This window comes from Zonotrichia albicollis, chromosome 13 (genome assembly GCF_047830755.1).
Source record: "Zonotrichia albicollis isolate bZonAlb1 chromosome 13, bZonAlb1.hap1, whole genome shotgun sequence".
Taxonomy (NCBI): Eukaryota; Metazoa; Chordata; class Aves; order Passeriformes; family Passerellidae; genus Zonotrichia; species Zonotrichia albicollis.
In genome coordinates, this window is record NC_133831.1 from 7,999,680 (window position 1) to 8,016,503 (window position 16,824).

The 16,824-nt window shown below is 46.0% G+C and overlaps 1 protein-coding gene across 1 annotated transcript in view; it reads right to left on the reverse strand.

The window, feature by feature from the left end:
- Positions 1-51: 51 nt before the first annotated feature.
- The window catches only part of SF3B3 (splicing factor 3b subunit 3), a 29,620-nt gene continuing 12,847 nt past the window's right edge, over positions 52-16,824 (reverse strand). Inside the window, exons 12-26 of the mRNA XM_074550956.1 lie at positions 14,479-14,630; positions 13,927-14,082; positions 13,620-13,775; positions 12,787-12,930; positions 11,809-11,931; positions 10,327-10,481; positions 9,055-9,229; positions 8,220-8,425; positions 7,178-7,334; positions 5,689-5,814; positions 4,415-4,627; positions 3,390-3,488; positions 2,830-2,973; positions 1,955-2,059; positions 52-952 (exon numbers count right to left, since the gene is read on the reverse strand). Coding sequence (XP_074407057.1) covers positions 812-952; positions 1,955-2,059; positions 2,830-2,973; positions 3,390-3,488; positions 4,415-4,627; positions 5,689-5,814; positions 7,178-7,334; positions 8,220-8,425; positions 9,055-9,229; positions 10,327-10,481; positions 11,809-11,931; positions 12,787-12,930; positions 13,620-13,775; positions 13,927-14,082; positions 14,479-14,630 — 2,252 coding nt within the window. The 3' untranslated portion in view covers positions 52-811. The remainder of the gene's footprint in view (positions 953-1,954; positions 2,060-2,829; positions 2,974-3,389; positions 3,489-4,414; positions 4,628-5,688; positions 5,815-7,177; positions 7,335-8,219; positions 8,426-9,054; positions 9,230-10,326; positions 10,482-11,808; positions 11,932-12,786; positions 12,931-13,619; positions 13,776-13,926; positions 14,083-14,478; positions 14,631-16,824) is intronic.

Consider the following 16,824-nt stretch of genomic DNA (forward strand, 5'->3'; position numbering starts at 1 on the left):
CCGCCAGGTCAGCAGCAGCTGCCACGAAGGAGAAGAGCCCCAGCGCCAGGGTAGTGAAAAAACAGGCTTTTATTCTTCATGTGCTGCTCACAGTCACAGCTTGGAGACACTCTCTTGCCAAAGTTATTATGAAACAAATCAAGTCCCAGACTCAGGCCTCGCTCTTCCCCACCCCCAAGAGAGTCAACATTGTACAAAACTCTATTTACAGGGAAAACAGTCAGAAATGGTGAGTCCAAAAAACCCCCTTGCAATTCAGAAGAAAACGTTCAAGACAAGTGTGACAGTTACACCCTCCACAGCCAGCTTCCCATTGGCTGCTCTCTGGACTAGTGTAAGCCCAGAGCAGCTCACTATCGGTTACTAAAAGAGGAGCCTGGTAATCCTGAACCATGCCACAGCTCTTTCCTTTCCTAAAATGCTGGGAAATCACAAACCCCACTTGACCCAATCAGCTGGATCTGCCCTACAGGACTCTCAGCAAGACCCTGTGGGACTCCTCCATCCAAAAGGGAGGACAAGGAGATGGGGCTGAGGGTCAGCTGGAGGCCCTGCTTGGGCACTTCCCAAGAGAGAATTGCTCTGGCCAGAAGCCGGAATGTCAGGAGCCTTCACATAGGCAGCGGGATGTGCTGGGAAACCTAATGGCTGATACTGCATTTACTGGAGTCACGTTACTTTGAAACACAAACCAGGAGGACCAAACCAATATTTGAAAAGGGGGGGAAAAAAGCACACATTCCTCCTCTGGATGGTGCCTGGAAGAGCACCCAGAGGAGCCAGGAGCATTTCTGCCCCTGCCAGCCGCCACTCAGAACGCGTAGCGCGTGCGGATGTCCTCCAGCTTCTTGGACACCTCGGGTGGGGTCCGGTCCAGCTCCTCGGCCACATTCTTCTGTTTGTTGGGCTCCATGGAGTTGAACTGCTCACACAGGTCCCCATCAATCACGTTCTGCAGGGGCAAGGAGGAGAGAACTGAATCGAAACCACACAGAGGCACTGAACCCTGCCTAAACAGGGAAAAATGGCCACAAACAGTTTGTTCCCAGGAGTTTCTTAATCCTGTCCTGGAAACAAGACCATGCTTGGTGACCTCATCTGCTGAATAGCATCACATTAATTACTGGCCAGCTTGATTAACGAAACAGAAACCCCAAAGGCCTGGGTGCTGCTGAAGAATCAGAGAAGGGAAAGGAAGAGAGATCCGCCTGTGTCTGAGCCCTGCACTGGGAAGGCTGGGGGAGGCTGTGAGTGATGACAAAGGCAGCTTCAATCAAATGGGAGCGATCTTTGAGGCTGTGTATGTGGCAAATCAGCCTCAAGCTCAGAGACCACCACACTCCACTCCTAAAGAGCTTCATCTGCTGGGACAGTATTCTGACTGACTCCAGACTTGTTACTCTGGTAGTAGCTACCACTGGGATCCGTCTGATCAGAGCATTTAGCAGTTCACAGCTTCTAACAGTTCCTCAAAAGCAGAAATAGGAAGGAACAGCTCTTTCTGAACTTGGATTTTCCTTTCCAGTGGTGGTGGAAAAACCATTATCCAGGGCAGCACTCAGTTTGATCCAGCCACACCAACAGCTATGTAATGCTGCTTCTCCTGCTGGAAAACGGAGATGCTGTGGGAAGTAGAGAAGTGCAGTTACAGCACCTCTGGGTTTGGGTCTTAGGATCAACCCTCGGGAGGCTCATTACAAGAGTTAAGAAGCCAAAATAGACACGTATTAAGTGCTAAGTACTGTTCTCCTACCAGACTGCTGCTCAAGAGCCAGCTACCACAGGCACCACACAAGCCATTACTGCAGTGCCTCAGCTCTCCCTACTGAACAGCAAGCATGCCTTGTACAAGACAATAACCTTGCCTTGCTTCTGCCAGCCTCAAGGCAGCTCTGTGCCCCAAAGCACTTCCCTACACCCCAAGGCCAGGTGACCCCACGTGCTCAGGGCTCACCTTCACTGGGAAGTAGTAGGAGCGGAAGCTGAGATGGTCCCGTCCACAGAGAGGAGGGTGCTCAGACCGTAAGTGCATTTCCACGTGCTGGAAGAAGTCGTGATCCTGGCGAGATAAAGGATTGATAAGAGAACAGTTTGGTACACATCAGTGCTGCCAGCAAGGCAAGACAACACCCATCAGAAGGTGCTCCTGCACTGGCTGAAACACTGTCATTACACGGCCATTTGGGGTTGGATGAGATGATCTTTAAACGTCCCTTCCAGTCCAAACCATCCTGTGGTTCTGTGAGTAACAGACTCTGCCAGAGCAGCCCTGCACATGGCAGCCAAAGTCACAGCTATCCCCTCACCACTTCCACCTGGAAAGCACCCAGAGCAGAGTTAAGCAGCCACCCTGGTCAGGATCAGCCTCCCAGGAAATGTGGCATAGAGCAGCTGTGCAGCATGGAGCTGCAGCTCCAACAGGGAATGTCTTGGCATTCACAGCTCCAAGAGGCCACAGCAAAGAGAGAACAGAGTACCATCCTCAGGACATGAAACAGCACTGCCTGATCAACAGTTTAGAGGCTACACAAAGCATGCCAAAGGACTCTTCCCTCCTCAGACACTGAATCACCCAAAGCCCCTTGAAAGCACAAACTGATACAGAATAGTGCAACAAGGAATGCACTCAACTCTTTATAGAACCAATGCAGAACTCAACAAACTCCTTCTCTTCCCTTCTGCAATGGAGCCACAGGCTCTCCTGTAGCTCAGGTTTTCAGCCACTGTGGAGCCCTCCAGGGAATGCAGCACATTTAATCCACCCATACTGGCTGTGAATGGGTGCACAAAAAGCAGCAAGACTGCAGCCTGATGCTTGGGCTTGCTTACCTCATGGGAAGTAAAAGGGACCAAGATTCCTATCCCCCCTGATAAGGTTGTATAAACAAGAGATTCAGAGCCTCCTGGAATCAGTGTGGTCTTCTGCAAGGAAAGCACCGTTTCTCCCACGTGATAATTCATAATCACTTCAGCCTGAAAGGCAAGCACAGAAGCATGTTTTTTCTTTAGCTTATATAAAAGCATCAAAGGGCTTGAGAGAGGAAAGCAGAATAAATTCAGCCAACTGCTAGTTCTGAAATGCCTTTCTAGAGAGGAAGTGCCTTCCACCTGTGACCAGATGGCAAAACTCAGCTGGACAAACGGATGCAAGTAATGAGAGAAAGCAGCAAAAGAAAATGAGCTGCTTCCCTCAAACACACCAAATAGTCTTCAGCTGGGATTTCAGAAATTTGGCTTGCAGCAACAGTGAAAACAGATCGCCCACAGCACAGCAGATTGCGTAGAAGCAGAACTGCCAATACATCTCCTGGACAACACTGCAAAGGCCTTCACAGAAAGGCAGTGCTTTCTTTTCCTACAATAACCATGTGCTTCCCACAAAGCATTACCTTCTGCGATGCTCCATTAAGCAGGCCCCTGTCCCAGAGAGCTTTGTTGCCTGTGGGATCCTCATCTACCTCATCATTGGTGTTGGGAGGCAATCTCACCTGTGTTGAAAAAGGAAGAATCAGCAAGCTGCAGAGAAGCAGCACATTATCTCTGGAGAGCCCTTGTGCTGCCTGAAAAGCTGCCTTTGTGGACTCTGCAAGAACCACTTTATACTTAGAGCAGAATCATCCAGGTGCTTCTCCAAAGCAGTCTTTACAGTTATATAACAACTGTGATAACCAGACCAATAACCCATCACACAGAAACAAGGGCAAGGCCTCACACCCAGCCTCTGCCTGGCCTGGCACTTGCAGATCAGCTTGGGAGGTAAGGTCAAACTGATCTGAAGGTGGTTTCCACTAAGGAAACAGTTTGATGGATGTGGGGCAGGAAAACTGAAGAGGATTGATTTGTGTGTTTTGGCCCAATCCTGCAGGCGCAGCATCTGACACTTGCTGAACTCTGCACTCCAGAGCACCCGAGCACGCTTCAGAGAGAGATCAAAGCTCTGCCAGAAAGACCATCTATTCTTTCCTCCTCCCTTGCTGAAACCCAGCCAAGTGGGGAAGTGTTGGCTGACAAAGCCAACTGTGAAGAGGAAGTGACAGAGAAAGCTCAATGCCAGCTATGAGGTTTAGTCAGAAAAAGTAAGAGTGATAACCCTGACTCAAGTTCTCATGGGCCCTTTCACAGCAACAATCTTCTTTTCAAGGTTTACTGACAGGAAGTTTTGAGGCAATATAAACACAAATTACTGACCACCTCAGAAATATGTTTATGATTCGCTGATGCTTTAACTTATTTGCTTCATTTAACAAACAGATAAACTGCAGCCCACTATGACAGAGCCACCCCATGAAAACAAGTCAGTGGTACAGGGCGTTGTCTCCAGCTAATGACAGATTTTCATTCTTTCAAGATAAATCATGGATGTTTTAAGGGAAAATATGTCCAAAAAGCCCCAACTTCAGCAAAGCACACTCACCACACAGATGTTACCAAACTTGTCTGCCCCAGCCACAGTGTCGTAATCCAGGAGCGTTGCTGTGGTGACCCACCGGGGGTAAGTGTCATCAGCAAAGATAATGAGCTGGTTCTCATTCCTTTTGTAACGCACCCAGATGAAACTCTCCTGAACATCTGAAACAATCACTCTGTGCCCAATGGTTTGGATCCCACAGATGTAGTTGGCAATGTGCTTTTGAGAGAGAAAGGACAAAACCTCAGTGCTTCAAACAGGGAAGTATAACTCTATTCCAACTGAAACACTCTTTTTTCCTCTGTGAACTGCAGCTCACTCCCCACTTCCCACCATTTCCTCCAAAAATACCCTCATTTCTGGCATACTACAGTCCCATTATAAATACACCATCAATACAGGGTAACCTAATATGCACCACATATCATTCACCAGCCTTCTCTGTATGAACACTGTCCAGGGAACAAGTGCTGCTGGTGAGCCCATGACTGGAGATATCAGGACATCCCTACAAGCAGTCATTGCTTCCATGTCTCCTCACTACCTCCTCATGGAAGGCCCAAGAAGGAAAGCTTCAATTTTTCATGTGAATCCTGTTTTAGGGAAAAAACCAAACTAACAAAACCACAGAAACCGAAAAAAAAAAAAAGCTCCCCTGCAAGTTCCCAGTCTGTCTGTCAGCTTGCTGGAGTTCTTTTGTGCAGTAATGAGCTACTGGCACAGGTTCTGCAGCTTGCACGAGAGAGGGAGGAGCAGGCAATTAAGTTAGAAAATCATGCTCTGCAATTTCTTTTCCTAAAGTACCAGAGATGCTCAGCAAGAAGGACCATCCACTTCAAGGAGAAAATCCCCTTTTCAGCATTCTGGGATCTGATGAAGTGGTCATCTCCAGCTTCTGATCACCCAAACTAATGAAACATTTCCAGCAATTCTCGTCTATCTCACTAGGACCTCTCACATTTGCAGCAGCCAAAGGAACAGTCTGTACAGACCCCTGCACATGGTCAGTAACTGAGCTGGGACAAAAAGGAACTTGCAGCACTACTGTCAGAAAGGTGATAAGAAAATGGTGTGTGTGTGGGATGCAGAGGGGCTGCACAACAGTCCAGTCTAGTCCAGCACTCCTCTGGATAGATGCTCACAGCAAGGCAAAGACACAGCTTGGATGACCAAATAGACACACTTGGGCTGGAGTAGCAGCTAAAGCCCGTGTTTCACTCTGGCTGCAAAGTTTTACTTGCTCCAAATGGAGAGCTCTGCTCAGGACCAGAAGGCAGTACCTTGTTCTCACATTTCCGAAGCAGTTTCTTCTTGCCCAGGTCATACACACGCAGCAGCTTCCCAACTCCAATTAACACTCGGCCTTGGAATGGAGCAATGGCTGCAGGAACCTCCTCCACAGGGGTCTAGAGAGGGAAGAGGAAGATTGTGCAATCCTCATCATTAAGAGAGCTATCCTTACATAAACCTTCAAACCAGATTCAGCTAATGATATGGCTGAAGTTCACTGGTCAGTATCAAGGTTTCCAATGTAAAAGGCTAACTACAATCTTTTTCTACAGTAGAGGCAACAGGTCAGTCTCTCACAGGCCTTTTGACAGCAGCAGATATCACACAGAGATAAGAGAGCCATGGGCACTCACACACAACACACTCTTGGCAGTGCACCCTAACTGAAGTACAGGACTGCTGTAAGAACCCCATACTGGGCAGGCAGCGAAAGAAGACAAGGGTTTGGTTGCCTCAATTCTTGGTTTTGGTTTACATCCAACAGAAAAACTTTAGACTTTGCCTAAATCTACCCAGACTGTTTTTAAAGCAAGGCATGAATGTATTTCAGCCATCTGACACTGCCACCAAAGAAAGTGCTGTGTTGTAGACACAACTGCAGTGCGTCCACAATTTTAGCAACTCAGACAGGGTTACTGTCTGAAAAGTCTCCCACCACTAATTAATCCAAAATGATCAGCCACCGCAGAGAAGGAGAACATGTAGAGAGTTTCCAGTTACAGCATTCCTATCTTGGCTGCACTGGTTAAGAAAAGTTTATTTCACAACTTCAGCTCTGTCAGCTTCCCAGTGGGTGTTCAGTGGCAGCAGAAAAGGCCATGGTCCAGGACAGAACCCACTCACTGCATCAGGACTCTAGGAAGTGAGTAAGCCACAACATTCCTTTCCATGTGCTCATCTGCTCAAATCTCAGCCATGCTGGAAGCATGTGAGAAGAACAATAATTTTTCTGCTGAAACTTTTGCTGAAGCCCTTGAGACCTATCAAACAAGTTGGTCACTAATAATTTCTACACACAATCAAACAGCATCCAAGGAAGATGACAGTTCACAACAGCTGTACATGGTCAGCCAAGGACTGATAGTCTTAGCATCAGGGTTCAAGTAACCCAAGGATGAATTTGCTCTGTAAACAAGTGCTTAAGAAGCTCTCTGAGCTCATATTCCAGAAAGCAAACAGAGCCATTTCCCTTCCCTCCCTAACAGGGGCATGAAAAACACTGCTCCTTTCCAATTTACCCAATCAGATGGGTAAAATTAAGACTCTTGCAAGATCTGTGTTCAATCCTCAGCTCTGCAAAAGATGTACCAAATTGTTATGTAGGAGGCAGCTAATTTTCTCCAAAGCTGCTTCCAGTGTGTAACAGCAGCACGACAACCTTGCCCAGGATGCACCAAGTACTGCAGTATTACCGCAGCACTCAGCAAGTAAGAGCTACTCCAACACTCAGCCTGGAAATGACCCCATCACTCCCCTCACCTTGTGCAGGAACTCCAGCTTCTCACCACTATTCACCAGCTTGTATGTGTAGACAAACCCCCCAGCCACTGAGCGTGGGTTCAGGATCAGGTCCTTGGCGACGCCCACCAGCACGTACCACTCATCTCCCGTGTTGGAGAAGCGGCACACGGCCACGCTGCAAAGGACAGGACACAGCAGGACATCAGTGCCACCACCACACTAATGCTGCACACCAGACTGCATCCCTGACAGCACAGCCTGCACCTGCCCAGCAGAGATTTGAGAGTCCAACCCTTCAACGCTGACATTTCCATTTATTTTTCCTCCTCGTAGAAATGTTTAACACAGATTTGTTCATTCTTCCACACTACACTCTCCATGTGTGTTCTATCTGTCACGTATGCCCAAAGCATTTTATATTTTCACAATGTCCACTGTTACTTTACACTTTCACAAGCTGGACATTGTGTAGTGATGTGCAAAACTCTACTAGAAGCTATTTTTCAAAGGCTGTTCCCATTGGGACATATAAAATAACTTTCCTCATCTTCCAGTGTTATTTCCTGCTCAGTAAATAACTCAGGCAGGTTGGAAATGGCAGGTCAGCCTTTTGGACTAACATGACCTAAAACTCTACTTCACCTGCTGAGGCACTTGCTATTCTTCATGGTTATTGTGCTGGTTTTCCCCTTCAGTCTAACACTTCCCTTTTCATTTAATCTATCCTCAGTTTATCTGGATGAGAAGGAAAAGTGAGAGATAACAGCACATTCTCTTGTTCCTAGCTCTCTTATCTGTCATTTACACCCCTGTGTTGTTCTTTAAGCACTGGGGTACAGCAACCACATTTGGAGCACCACAAGCTCTTAATGCCACATGAGGACAAGATTAGGGTTGGAAGGGAAGGAAAGACAAGACAAATCACTTCTGGAATTTCAAGCCAGTCTCTTGATAATATGTTCCATCTGGATTTCAACTCAGTAACTGATAAGCAAAAGGAAAAAAACACCTAAGACTCATCAGAAGCATGGACTCTTGCTGCACTGGCAATACTTCTTACCTGAAAGCAGCTTCATTCTGCTCCAGCTGAACCAGATCTAATGTATTTCCCTGGATGGGGTTCATCACTCTGATAACAGAGGCCCACTGACCATTCCCTGCCTTGGGAGCACCGAAGATGGACTCAGGAAGATTCTCATTCAGAAAGGCTGCAGCCATCTCTGCAGCCAGCTCCCTCTCATCCTCACCTGCAGCCTCCACCATTTCCTACAGCATTAAGGGACAGGAGAGAAGAACAGCTCAGTGATTTCCCATCCTAGTGTGCTGATGCTCTGCATAGAACACAACCTCCCTGTTTTGCCTAAGCCCAGGTATTCTGGGGAAAGGTACTGCCTGTGAAGACATAAAACCCATGAAGTCCCAAAGCTTCCAGCCAGCCTGAGCTTATTCCCCAGGGAGCCTCTACAGCTCAGAGCATGGCTGTGTCAGCTCTGCCCTGCCCCAGTGACAGTTGTCTGGGGAGCTGTTTCCCCAAATCATCAACCCTGAGAAGAAAATAAACAACCCACTGAAATGCAACCACCCTCAACCAACCACAGAAACCCCACAGAAGAGTGTTACACAAGCAAGACTGTCCTCCACTAGGGTGGCTCTTAAATGGTGGTTCTTAAAACCTGCCCTAACAACATGCAAAGGAAGGAACACTAGGAAGTGGTGCATTCTGCTGAAATTTGTGTTTTGAGGCAGATCTCCACTCCTCTTCCAGTCCCTGCATTCACACAGGCTGAAAGCCTTGCAGGTCATGGCAGCTGGGAACTAATGAGGAGGGAGCACTTCCAGCTGCAGAAGCCCCCTCTGGGGAACCGCTGGGTGTACCTGTCCTTCAGCCCAATTACCTCAGCCATCTGCTGCTTCCTCTGAGCCTTGGTGGCCTCAGTGTAAGCGTTGTGGTCGGTCTCGATGATGATCAGGTTGTTGCTCTCTGGGTGAATGACAAATTTTCGGGGTGTGTACTGCAAGGGGAAGGCAACCTGGTTGAAGACTGCTCCCAGCTTCTCCAGTGCCAAAATCCTGGGGGAAAAAGGCATGACATGTGTTGAATACAACCTAAAAACAGCTGTCCAAGAGAATGAAATTGGAATGGAACTTTTTCTTTGTGAAGCTGACTAGTGCTAGAGAGTAGCACCCTTCTCAGGCCACACAGCAACTGGCAAACAGCTCCAGAGAGCAGAGCAAAACCAACATCCTAAACTGGGAGCCCATGGTGTGAGACAGGTGTGTGCTGCAGCACGAGGAGATCTTTGAGGGCTCTTGCTGTCCCAGGATAGGTTCTGACTGGTGCTGAAGCAAGTCTGTCCCAAGAGGAACAAAGAGCACATGGAAGAAGGAAAGTGCACGTTTGGGGAACACATCATCTGAATCTAAATGTGACACTGACTCTGACATACAATCAAATGCTCCTCAGAGGCACTTCAGTTAAAAAGAGTATGAAAAATGCAATGCCAGCTCTTTCTTCCTGTGACTTGCTAGCTGAAATGCCAGTTCTTCTGGCATTTGGTGTCTAAAAACCACAAGTCTTTCCAGAAAGAATGGCTCCTTTAAAAGCAATGAATGCTGTAATATTTCAATGAGGACAGATATGAAAAAAGTGCCTGTTCAAGTGCATACAGCACAGCATCTGAATTTGTGGTCCATTATTTTCATTTATCTTTTTAGTATCTCAGCTGATCTTTAAAAAAAGGCAACAAACACATCCCTGTCATGCCTCTGGTTTCTGAAATCACGTGGTTTATTTCCTGCAAAGCAGCCAATTCAGATCACAAACCACAAGACCCTAATACATAACAGGTCCACATTTATTAAAAGCTTCCCTCTCTCAGGATCAGAGAATTGAAGAGTAACTTGAATTACACTTGTTTTAAAAAGCTAGAAAATACAAATCTGAGAAGCACACCCCACTTATTTTTGAAAGCATAACTTTCCTTAAATTATCTGTTTTCTGAAGCCCATCCAAGTTTTTCTACCAAATCATTATCCATAATTAAAAAATATTTTTGAAGTAAAGTCACTTTACCTCTTTCCTTTTGAATGTCAGGTGGAATTCACTACTGCTTCACCTGCCTGGCATCCCAGCCCACAAGCATTTGTCTTTCCCTTCTGATGCTTACCTCAACGTGTTTGTGGAGATGGCCACAATGCCCTCAGGGCACTGCTCAGAAGCAAAACCAGATGCAAACTCCAGTGTCTCATAAGACAGGGGAGTCAGGTGGAAGCGTGATTGATAGGAATAACTAAGCCAGGAACGGCTTGACATGGCCAGCACCTGGGAAAGACAGGCAACAAATTTATTAGGTCTGGGAATGGAGGCAAGCTCACTTTATGCAATAGGAATGCATTTACAGTGCCCAGCTCTTCCCCACTGGAACAACTGAATTCTTGTGGGTGGACCCCACCCAGCTCAAGAGAACACCTGAAAAGACACTCCTTACTTTCAGTTTTTTCTGGAAATTGAATATGGCATGAAAAGGAACTTTAAAGCACTATCAAGACAACAAATAGTCCAACTGAGGTGCACTGACACCACTGTAAAAGCCAAGATCTTCTACTGCTACCTATAAAAGCCAAGACCAACAATAGTCTAATTTCTCCTTTTTTAAATAGCTTGTTCTAATGGGAACAGGTCTTTTAAAATAAATATATACTGCTTTGTCATAATCCAAGTGCTGTAGCACTTGTAGTGGAATTTACTAAAAATCATCACTAGCCTACACCAAATTATGAGAAAAAAGGAAGCAGACTGACTTCCAAACTTTTCAACTTTATACATTTGGCTAAATGAGTCTCAGTGCAAACTTAGTTTCTGCCTGAGTGACAACAGCTGATCTCAAAGCAGAGAGATTATTCTTGGTTATTCTACAGGTATTCTCTGCTAGAGCTGCAAAGCTCCTCATCTCCAAGCTGGCAGGAGCAAGTTGAAGAGATTCACCCAGTGCACCTTAACATTACAGCTGAGCTCAAATTCCCAGATCCAGCTCCCTACACTGATCAGCAGTATTTCTCAACTCTGAAGGTGTCATCCAAAAATGAGTCAAGCAGGGGGTGGCTGATTTCCCCAGTGCCACATCAGAAGGGCTGGAAATGGCACTTCTGATGAAACACATTCTTCCTTCTATGCCAAATCTTGCAGATATTTTCCTTGAACCATGTATGGCAGCTGTCCAGCCCTTGGCTGAGCTATTCTCAACATGCAAGGACACAACCATTCACTGCATCAAGCATTCAAGGGTAAGTTTTCTGCACAGAGCTCTCTCCATCTCTGTGCACTACAGCAAGCAAGGTGTATCTCTCAGCCCAAGAACCTGCTCAGACCTCTCCAAGCACACTGTAAACACAGCCTAAGGGTCAGATGAATCCTAGTTCAGAGAAGGCAGGGCAGCACTACACAGCAATAAGGGGAGGAAGAACAAGGCTGTTTGTGAAAGAACAAGCTGTGAGCCAGGCAGCTCCATAATGAAGTCATTCTACTTCCCACCCTTACCCAGAAGGTCCTGCTGTGCTGCAGGGATGCTTCCCCACCCCTCCCACCCCTAAGGAAATCTGGGATGTGGTGCCTGGGGAGTGGATCTGCAGCCCTGCAGGAGCTCCCTTACCGCCTCCTGGCCTTGCATGCGCACACGGAAGAGTTTGACGGGCCGGGAGCCGAGGTAGCGGGTCCTGGTGTCGGACAGGTCGCCGGTGACGGGGTCCAGGACGGTCCGCAGCAGCACACCGTTCTGGGCAGCAGCAGAACAACAAGGTCCGGGTTGAAGGTAAGGACTAACTGACCATGTGCATCATTCAAAACAATTAGAGGCAGTTTCTGAAGCATTAGCTGTTTGTTTTCCTAGTTGTCGGTACAATTCTCCCCTACAGCCACACTTTTAATAGCAAAGCACAGGTCCTGCACAGGGCAGAAAGGACAGCCTCCAAAATAAAACACAGGCTGAGGACTTTAGTGTATCACACAAGCCATAAAAACCTGAGGGTGAATTCCAGATCTCCATCCCTCTTGGTACAAAGGATTTACCCAAAAACTCACGCTCCTCAAAAAGAGATTGCATTCTGACATCAAACTTGTGGCATGTGGAAGAACCTTAACTATAATGATTATTTTTACCACATGTTGAATTGTCAAAACAACATTTTTTTGTCAAAGATCAGAGAATCTGTATTGGATGTAACAAAAAGTTGTGAAACAGCAAAGTTTTTGAAGCAGAGCCTCTGCTTGTGGGCAGTTACTTGTTTGACACTCTGCCCTGCAGGCAGTTTTTAAAGAGCTGCCCAACGTTTCACCCAGAAATATTTCTTAAAATATGCTTCCTTGAATGGGAAAAGCACAATCTGTCCTACATAAATCTGGTATAATACACTGTCTTTTGACTAGTCTTTAGTCTAAAAATGTATGGGGAAACTCACACCTCCATGAAGTCACACAGTGAATTCCCCAGTCTGGGCTGTGAAACACATTGCAACAAAGAGGATGGCAGGTTTTGTGTTGCACTGCATGATGACAGAGCTATTTTAACAATCCACTTTCAAGCAAAAGCTCCTCAAGACAAACCTGCCAGAGCCAGGCAAGAACCCCTCACCTGCAGTCCAATGTTCAGGTACAGAAAGCCAATGGAGCCCCTCTCCCCCAGCTCATCCTGCTTCTCTGTGCCACCCATCTCCACGATGCACAGCGACTCCGGCTGTGCAGGCAGTGCCTGCATACTCAGGGGCTGTAAACAATCCTGGGGGAAACAGACAGAGGGACAACACCAGTCAGCAAGGCTTGGCATGGCAAGACAGGATTCAAGCTCCACCTAAGGAGCTTAAAGATGCCCTTTTAGATCTTCCAGAAAGAAGTGTTCACAGAAAAAAAAGAAAAAAGAAGCTATAACAGATGCTGGCTCTGTGCATTTTGGCAAGCAACAGTGGTAGCTGCCTGGCCCTAAACTGGATCCTTCCAAACTGTTCTAGCACCATTTGCTACTGTTTAGCATGGAGTGACCTAAGGAAAATTTAGGTTACTACAACCAGCTTTGAACACCTCATCTGTTGCAGGTAGACGAACAGTAAGTTTGGTTTGCTGCCAACTTGCCTGCAGAATGAGTCTTTTAGTACAGGTACAAACAGGGAGATGAGAGGAGGAAACCCAAAAAAAAACCCACCCAAAACAAAACAATGAAAGAAAATTATTTTGTGACTCATCAGCTGAACCTCCAGAGGCATAAGTGATTCTCAATAAAAGCAGAGTATCTGTTAGAGGGAAGGATCAAGGGCCACACTTCCTGCCAACCAGCAGAGAAAAACCATGCAAGCTGTCCATTCCTGCTCACTCATCTCAATACAGACAGTTTGGATGGTTACAGTCCACCTTTGGGGGATCCTTCTGAACATTTCAAACCAATGAAAGGGTAAAACCAGAGCAGCTACTCACTGAAGGGTCAAGTGAAATAATTCTGACAGTGTTGTCCACCAGTCCAACAGCAAGGAACCGGGAACGCTGCTCCCCAGGGGGAACATTGGCCAGGCTCATGCAAACGACGTCAGCAGACATCTCCTTTCTCTCTGTGTACTCATTCAGCTGTCCTGACTGAGAGAGAAAAATGTAAGACTTACTAATTGGATACTTTGTTTTTAAACGATGCTTTGGATTTGTTATATAAACAATATCACAATTTTTAAACAGTTTACAAACCCATGCCTCCCTCTTCCAAACTCATTCACAACATTAACACACATACCGGGTCCATCTCAAAGTAAACCAGCTCTCCTCCAGTCAGTGCTATGACTACTTGTCTTTGGTTCACAGCACATTTTACAATGGTTTTCTTCCCTGGTGTCTTCCATTCATTTACTCTCTTATCTGCTCGAATGTGCCGGATCCCATCTGGATAAACCTGAAGGAAAAAAAAAAAATCACCACATCAATTCTGTATTTATCATCTCTTCACAACTCCCCTTTCACTGGTGGTTCTGACTCAGCAGCAGCCAAAGGTAAGAACCACTCCTGGCAGCCAGTGATCTGAACTATGCACCAAGCTGAACCAGCAGGACAGTTCTTGCCAGCTGGGAGAACTGCATCTTTCAACCACAGCAAGGAACTACTGAAGATTATGACCCTTTTGAACTTGTCCAGTTTCACTTAGCAAGATATAAAAAGGGAAAGCCTGAATCAGCATCATTCTCTGCCAATCCACACCTTTAGACATGTGTTGCACTAATGCAGAAATCACATCTGTGCAGCAAGCTGAGAGTGGCAGACAGTAGACATGTAAGTAGCAGCTTTCCATTACCTGTACCAAAGCATCATCACCAAGAAGAGAGCAGGACAAGGTTGGTGTAGTGCCCAGGAATCCAGAGTCAGTCACTTCCTCTACAGTCTCTCCGATAGACAGCACCAGTGTGGCATTAACGAAGGACACGATAATGTAGGCATCAAACTCATCTGGTCAAGGGAGACAGGGGGAAAAAAAAAAGAGTGCTGATTAATTAAATGCAAGGCTTCCCAACACAATCAGCAGACAAATGTCTAGCAGTTACTCCTCAGCAGAATTCCTGTGATAATTACAGCTGCTGACAGTGTTGCACAAGTTCGCTCTAGGACACGCTGTCCAAAAGCCAGCCAGTGCCGGACTCCAAACAACGCAGCCCCGAGCCAGGGATCAAACCAAGATCCACATCCACAGTCAATTCATAATGCTCTGCATTCTGGCAAGCAGGATTCTTGTCTATTTTTTACAAAGAATGCTCAAGTTCTGCAAGTCTTTAAGACAGTTGTCCCCCATCACCCAAAGAGATGAATCCAGATTTAACACCCAACAAAGTCAAACTAAATTATGTACTCCAAAAATTTGAACATAAGGAATCTATCTGCAGAAACCACACCACAGATGTTGCACACAGGAGGGTACAGGACCACAATCTCTATCTAGCAGCCACACAATAAAAGGCTGCAGAGAACAATTAGGGTGCATTGCAGCAGAATTCAGGGTTAAACCTGCTCTACTGCCCTCCAGAAGCTCCAGTGGCTTCCATTCACACTGTGAGAGTCTCCTGGGATAAGAAACAATTACATTTTTAGGATAGTTGCAATACTGTCATTTATCCCAATAGAAGTAAAGGTCAGTGTTTGCTCTATTATCTCCAGTGCTGGCTTCTCCCAAAGGGGACAGCGTGGGAGACTCCTGTCACTTGGACATGGAGGAGCTATGCTAATCAAAATAATCTTAAGAGTTCATTTGGAAATAGGGAAACTTTGTGGGAAATGAGGGTAGTAGGGCTGGGTACAGCAAAAATCCCAGTTTATTGCTCTCTGCTTTCACTCTGCAGAAAGCAATAGGTCTTAAGAGGGGAAGAGGACAATCTCATTAAAAGAGAATAACAAAAGCAACAGAAACAATGAAGTCTATTGGGAAATGGAGCCAGGAGCCTTGGAAGAGAAATAAGATTGCCTCAGAGAAGCAACTCCACTTCTACTGCTGTTGTCATGCAGCTGCTATTTCTTAAAAAGAAAATTCCTCATTTTAACCCAACTCAACCCAAAGCTCAGACTTAGGCCACAGTGTACCTAGTGGAGGTGAAGGCATAAGAGCTGTCAGTTTCTGCCCTTGAAAGGAGACTCTCCATAATTTTTAAACATGGGAGCCATGGAGAACTGGTTAATAACTTTAACAAAAAAGGAAAATAAACGAGTCTCACTGGGATGGAAATGGGATGCCACTAAATACAATGCAGCAGCTTAAAGAACCCGAGCTGGGTTAACCAAAACAAATGCTTTAAGAACTAATAATTCTTTTCTTATCCACCCTGTTTAGATGGAAGCATTGCCAAACCTGCTGTGTCACGTTTATAACAAAAAGTTCTTACATACAGTTGAAAATATGCAAGTGAAAAATTAAAAAAACTCCCAATCATTCTTCTCTGCAACATCTGGTACACAGACCACAGCTCCGATCAAACTGAAGAGTTCTGTGTAACTAAAGCAATTTCAACAGAAGTCTGTGGCATAAACTCTGTTACTACTCTATTAACTGCTCACAGCCTATAACCTCCAACAGCTCCAAAATCCTACACAGAGGAACTGGCCCATTTGGGGAAATGAGAAAGCAAGAACTCAATCTGCAGAGAGAACTCCATCAGTAACACCAATGACTTGAATGCTTGGCTAAACAGGAGAATTCCTCCAACATTAACAGCAGATAAGAGCTGAGCAAGACACACTTGCACACCGCTTATTTCCTACACAGCAGCTTCTCCTACAAACTTGCACAGATTTTTCGACACCAGAAGTCAACAACAATTCCTCGATCATGGAGTTTCCAGCAGTTCACAGGCTAAGCATTTGATTCATAAATATCCCATAGACAGGATGTTCTAAGAATTCCATTTCAAAGACCACTGTTGCTTTCCAAATTACTTCAGAGCTGCTGCCTTCCTCCCTGGGGGCTGTCAATTCTCATGATAAACCACTGTGTCCCAGCTGGAAGCTTAAGCATGTGATTTGGCATAGGACAAAGAACTCCCATCTGAAAACAAAACAGATTTCCTTAGTCCTATCTAAACGAAAACTCATTCCTACCTCTTAATGCTTTTTAGCTCTTTCTTTCCATTGGCTTACATTTATATTAGAGCATGCCTTT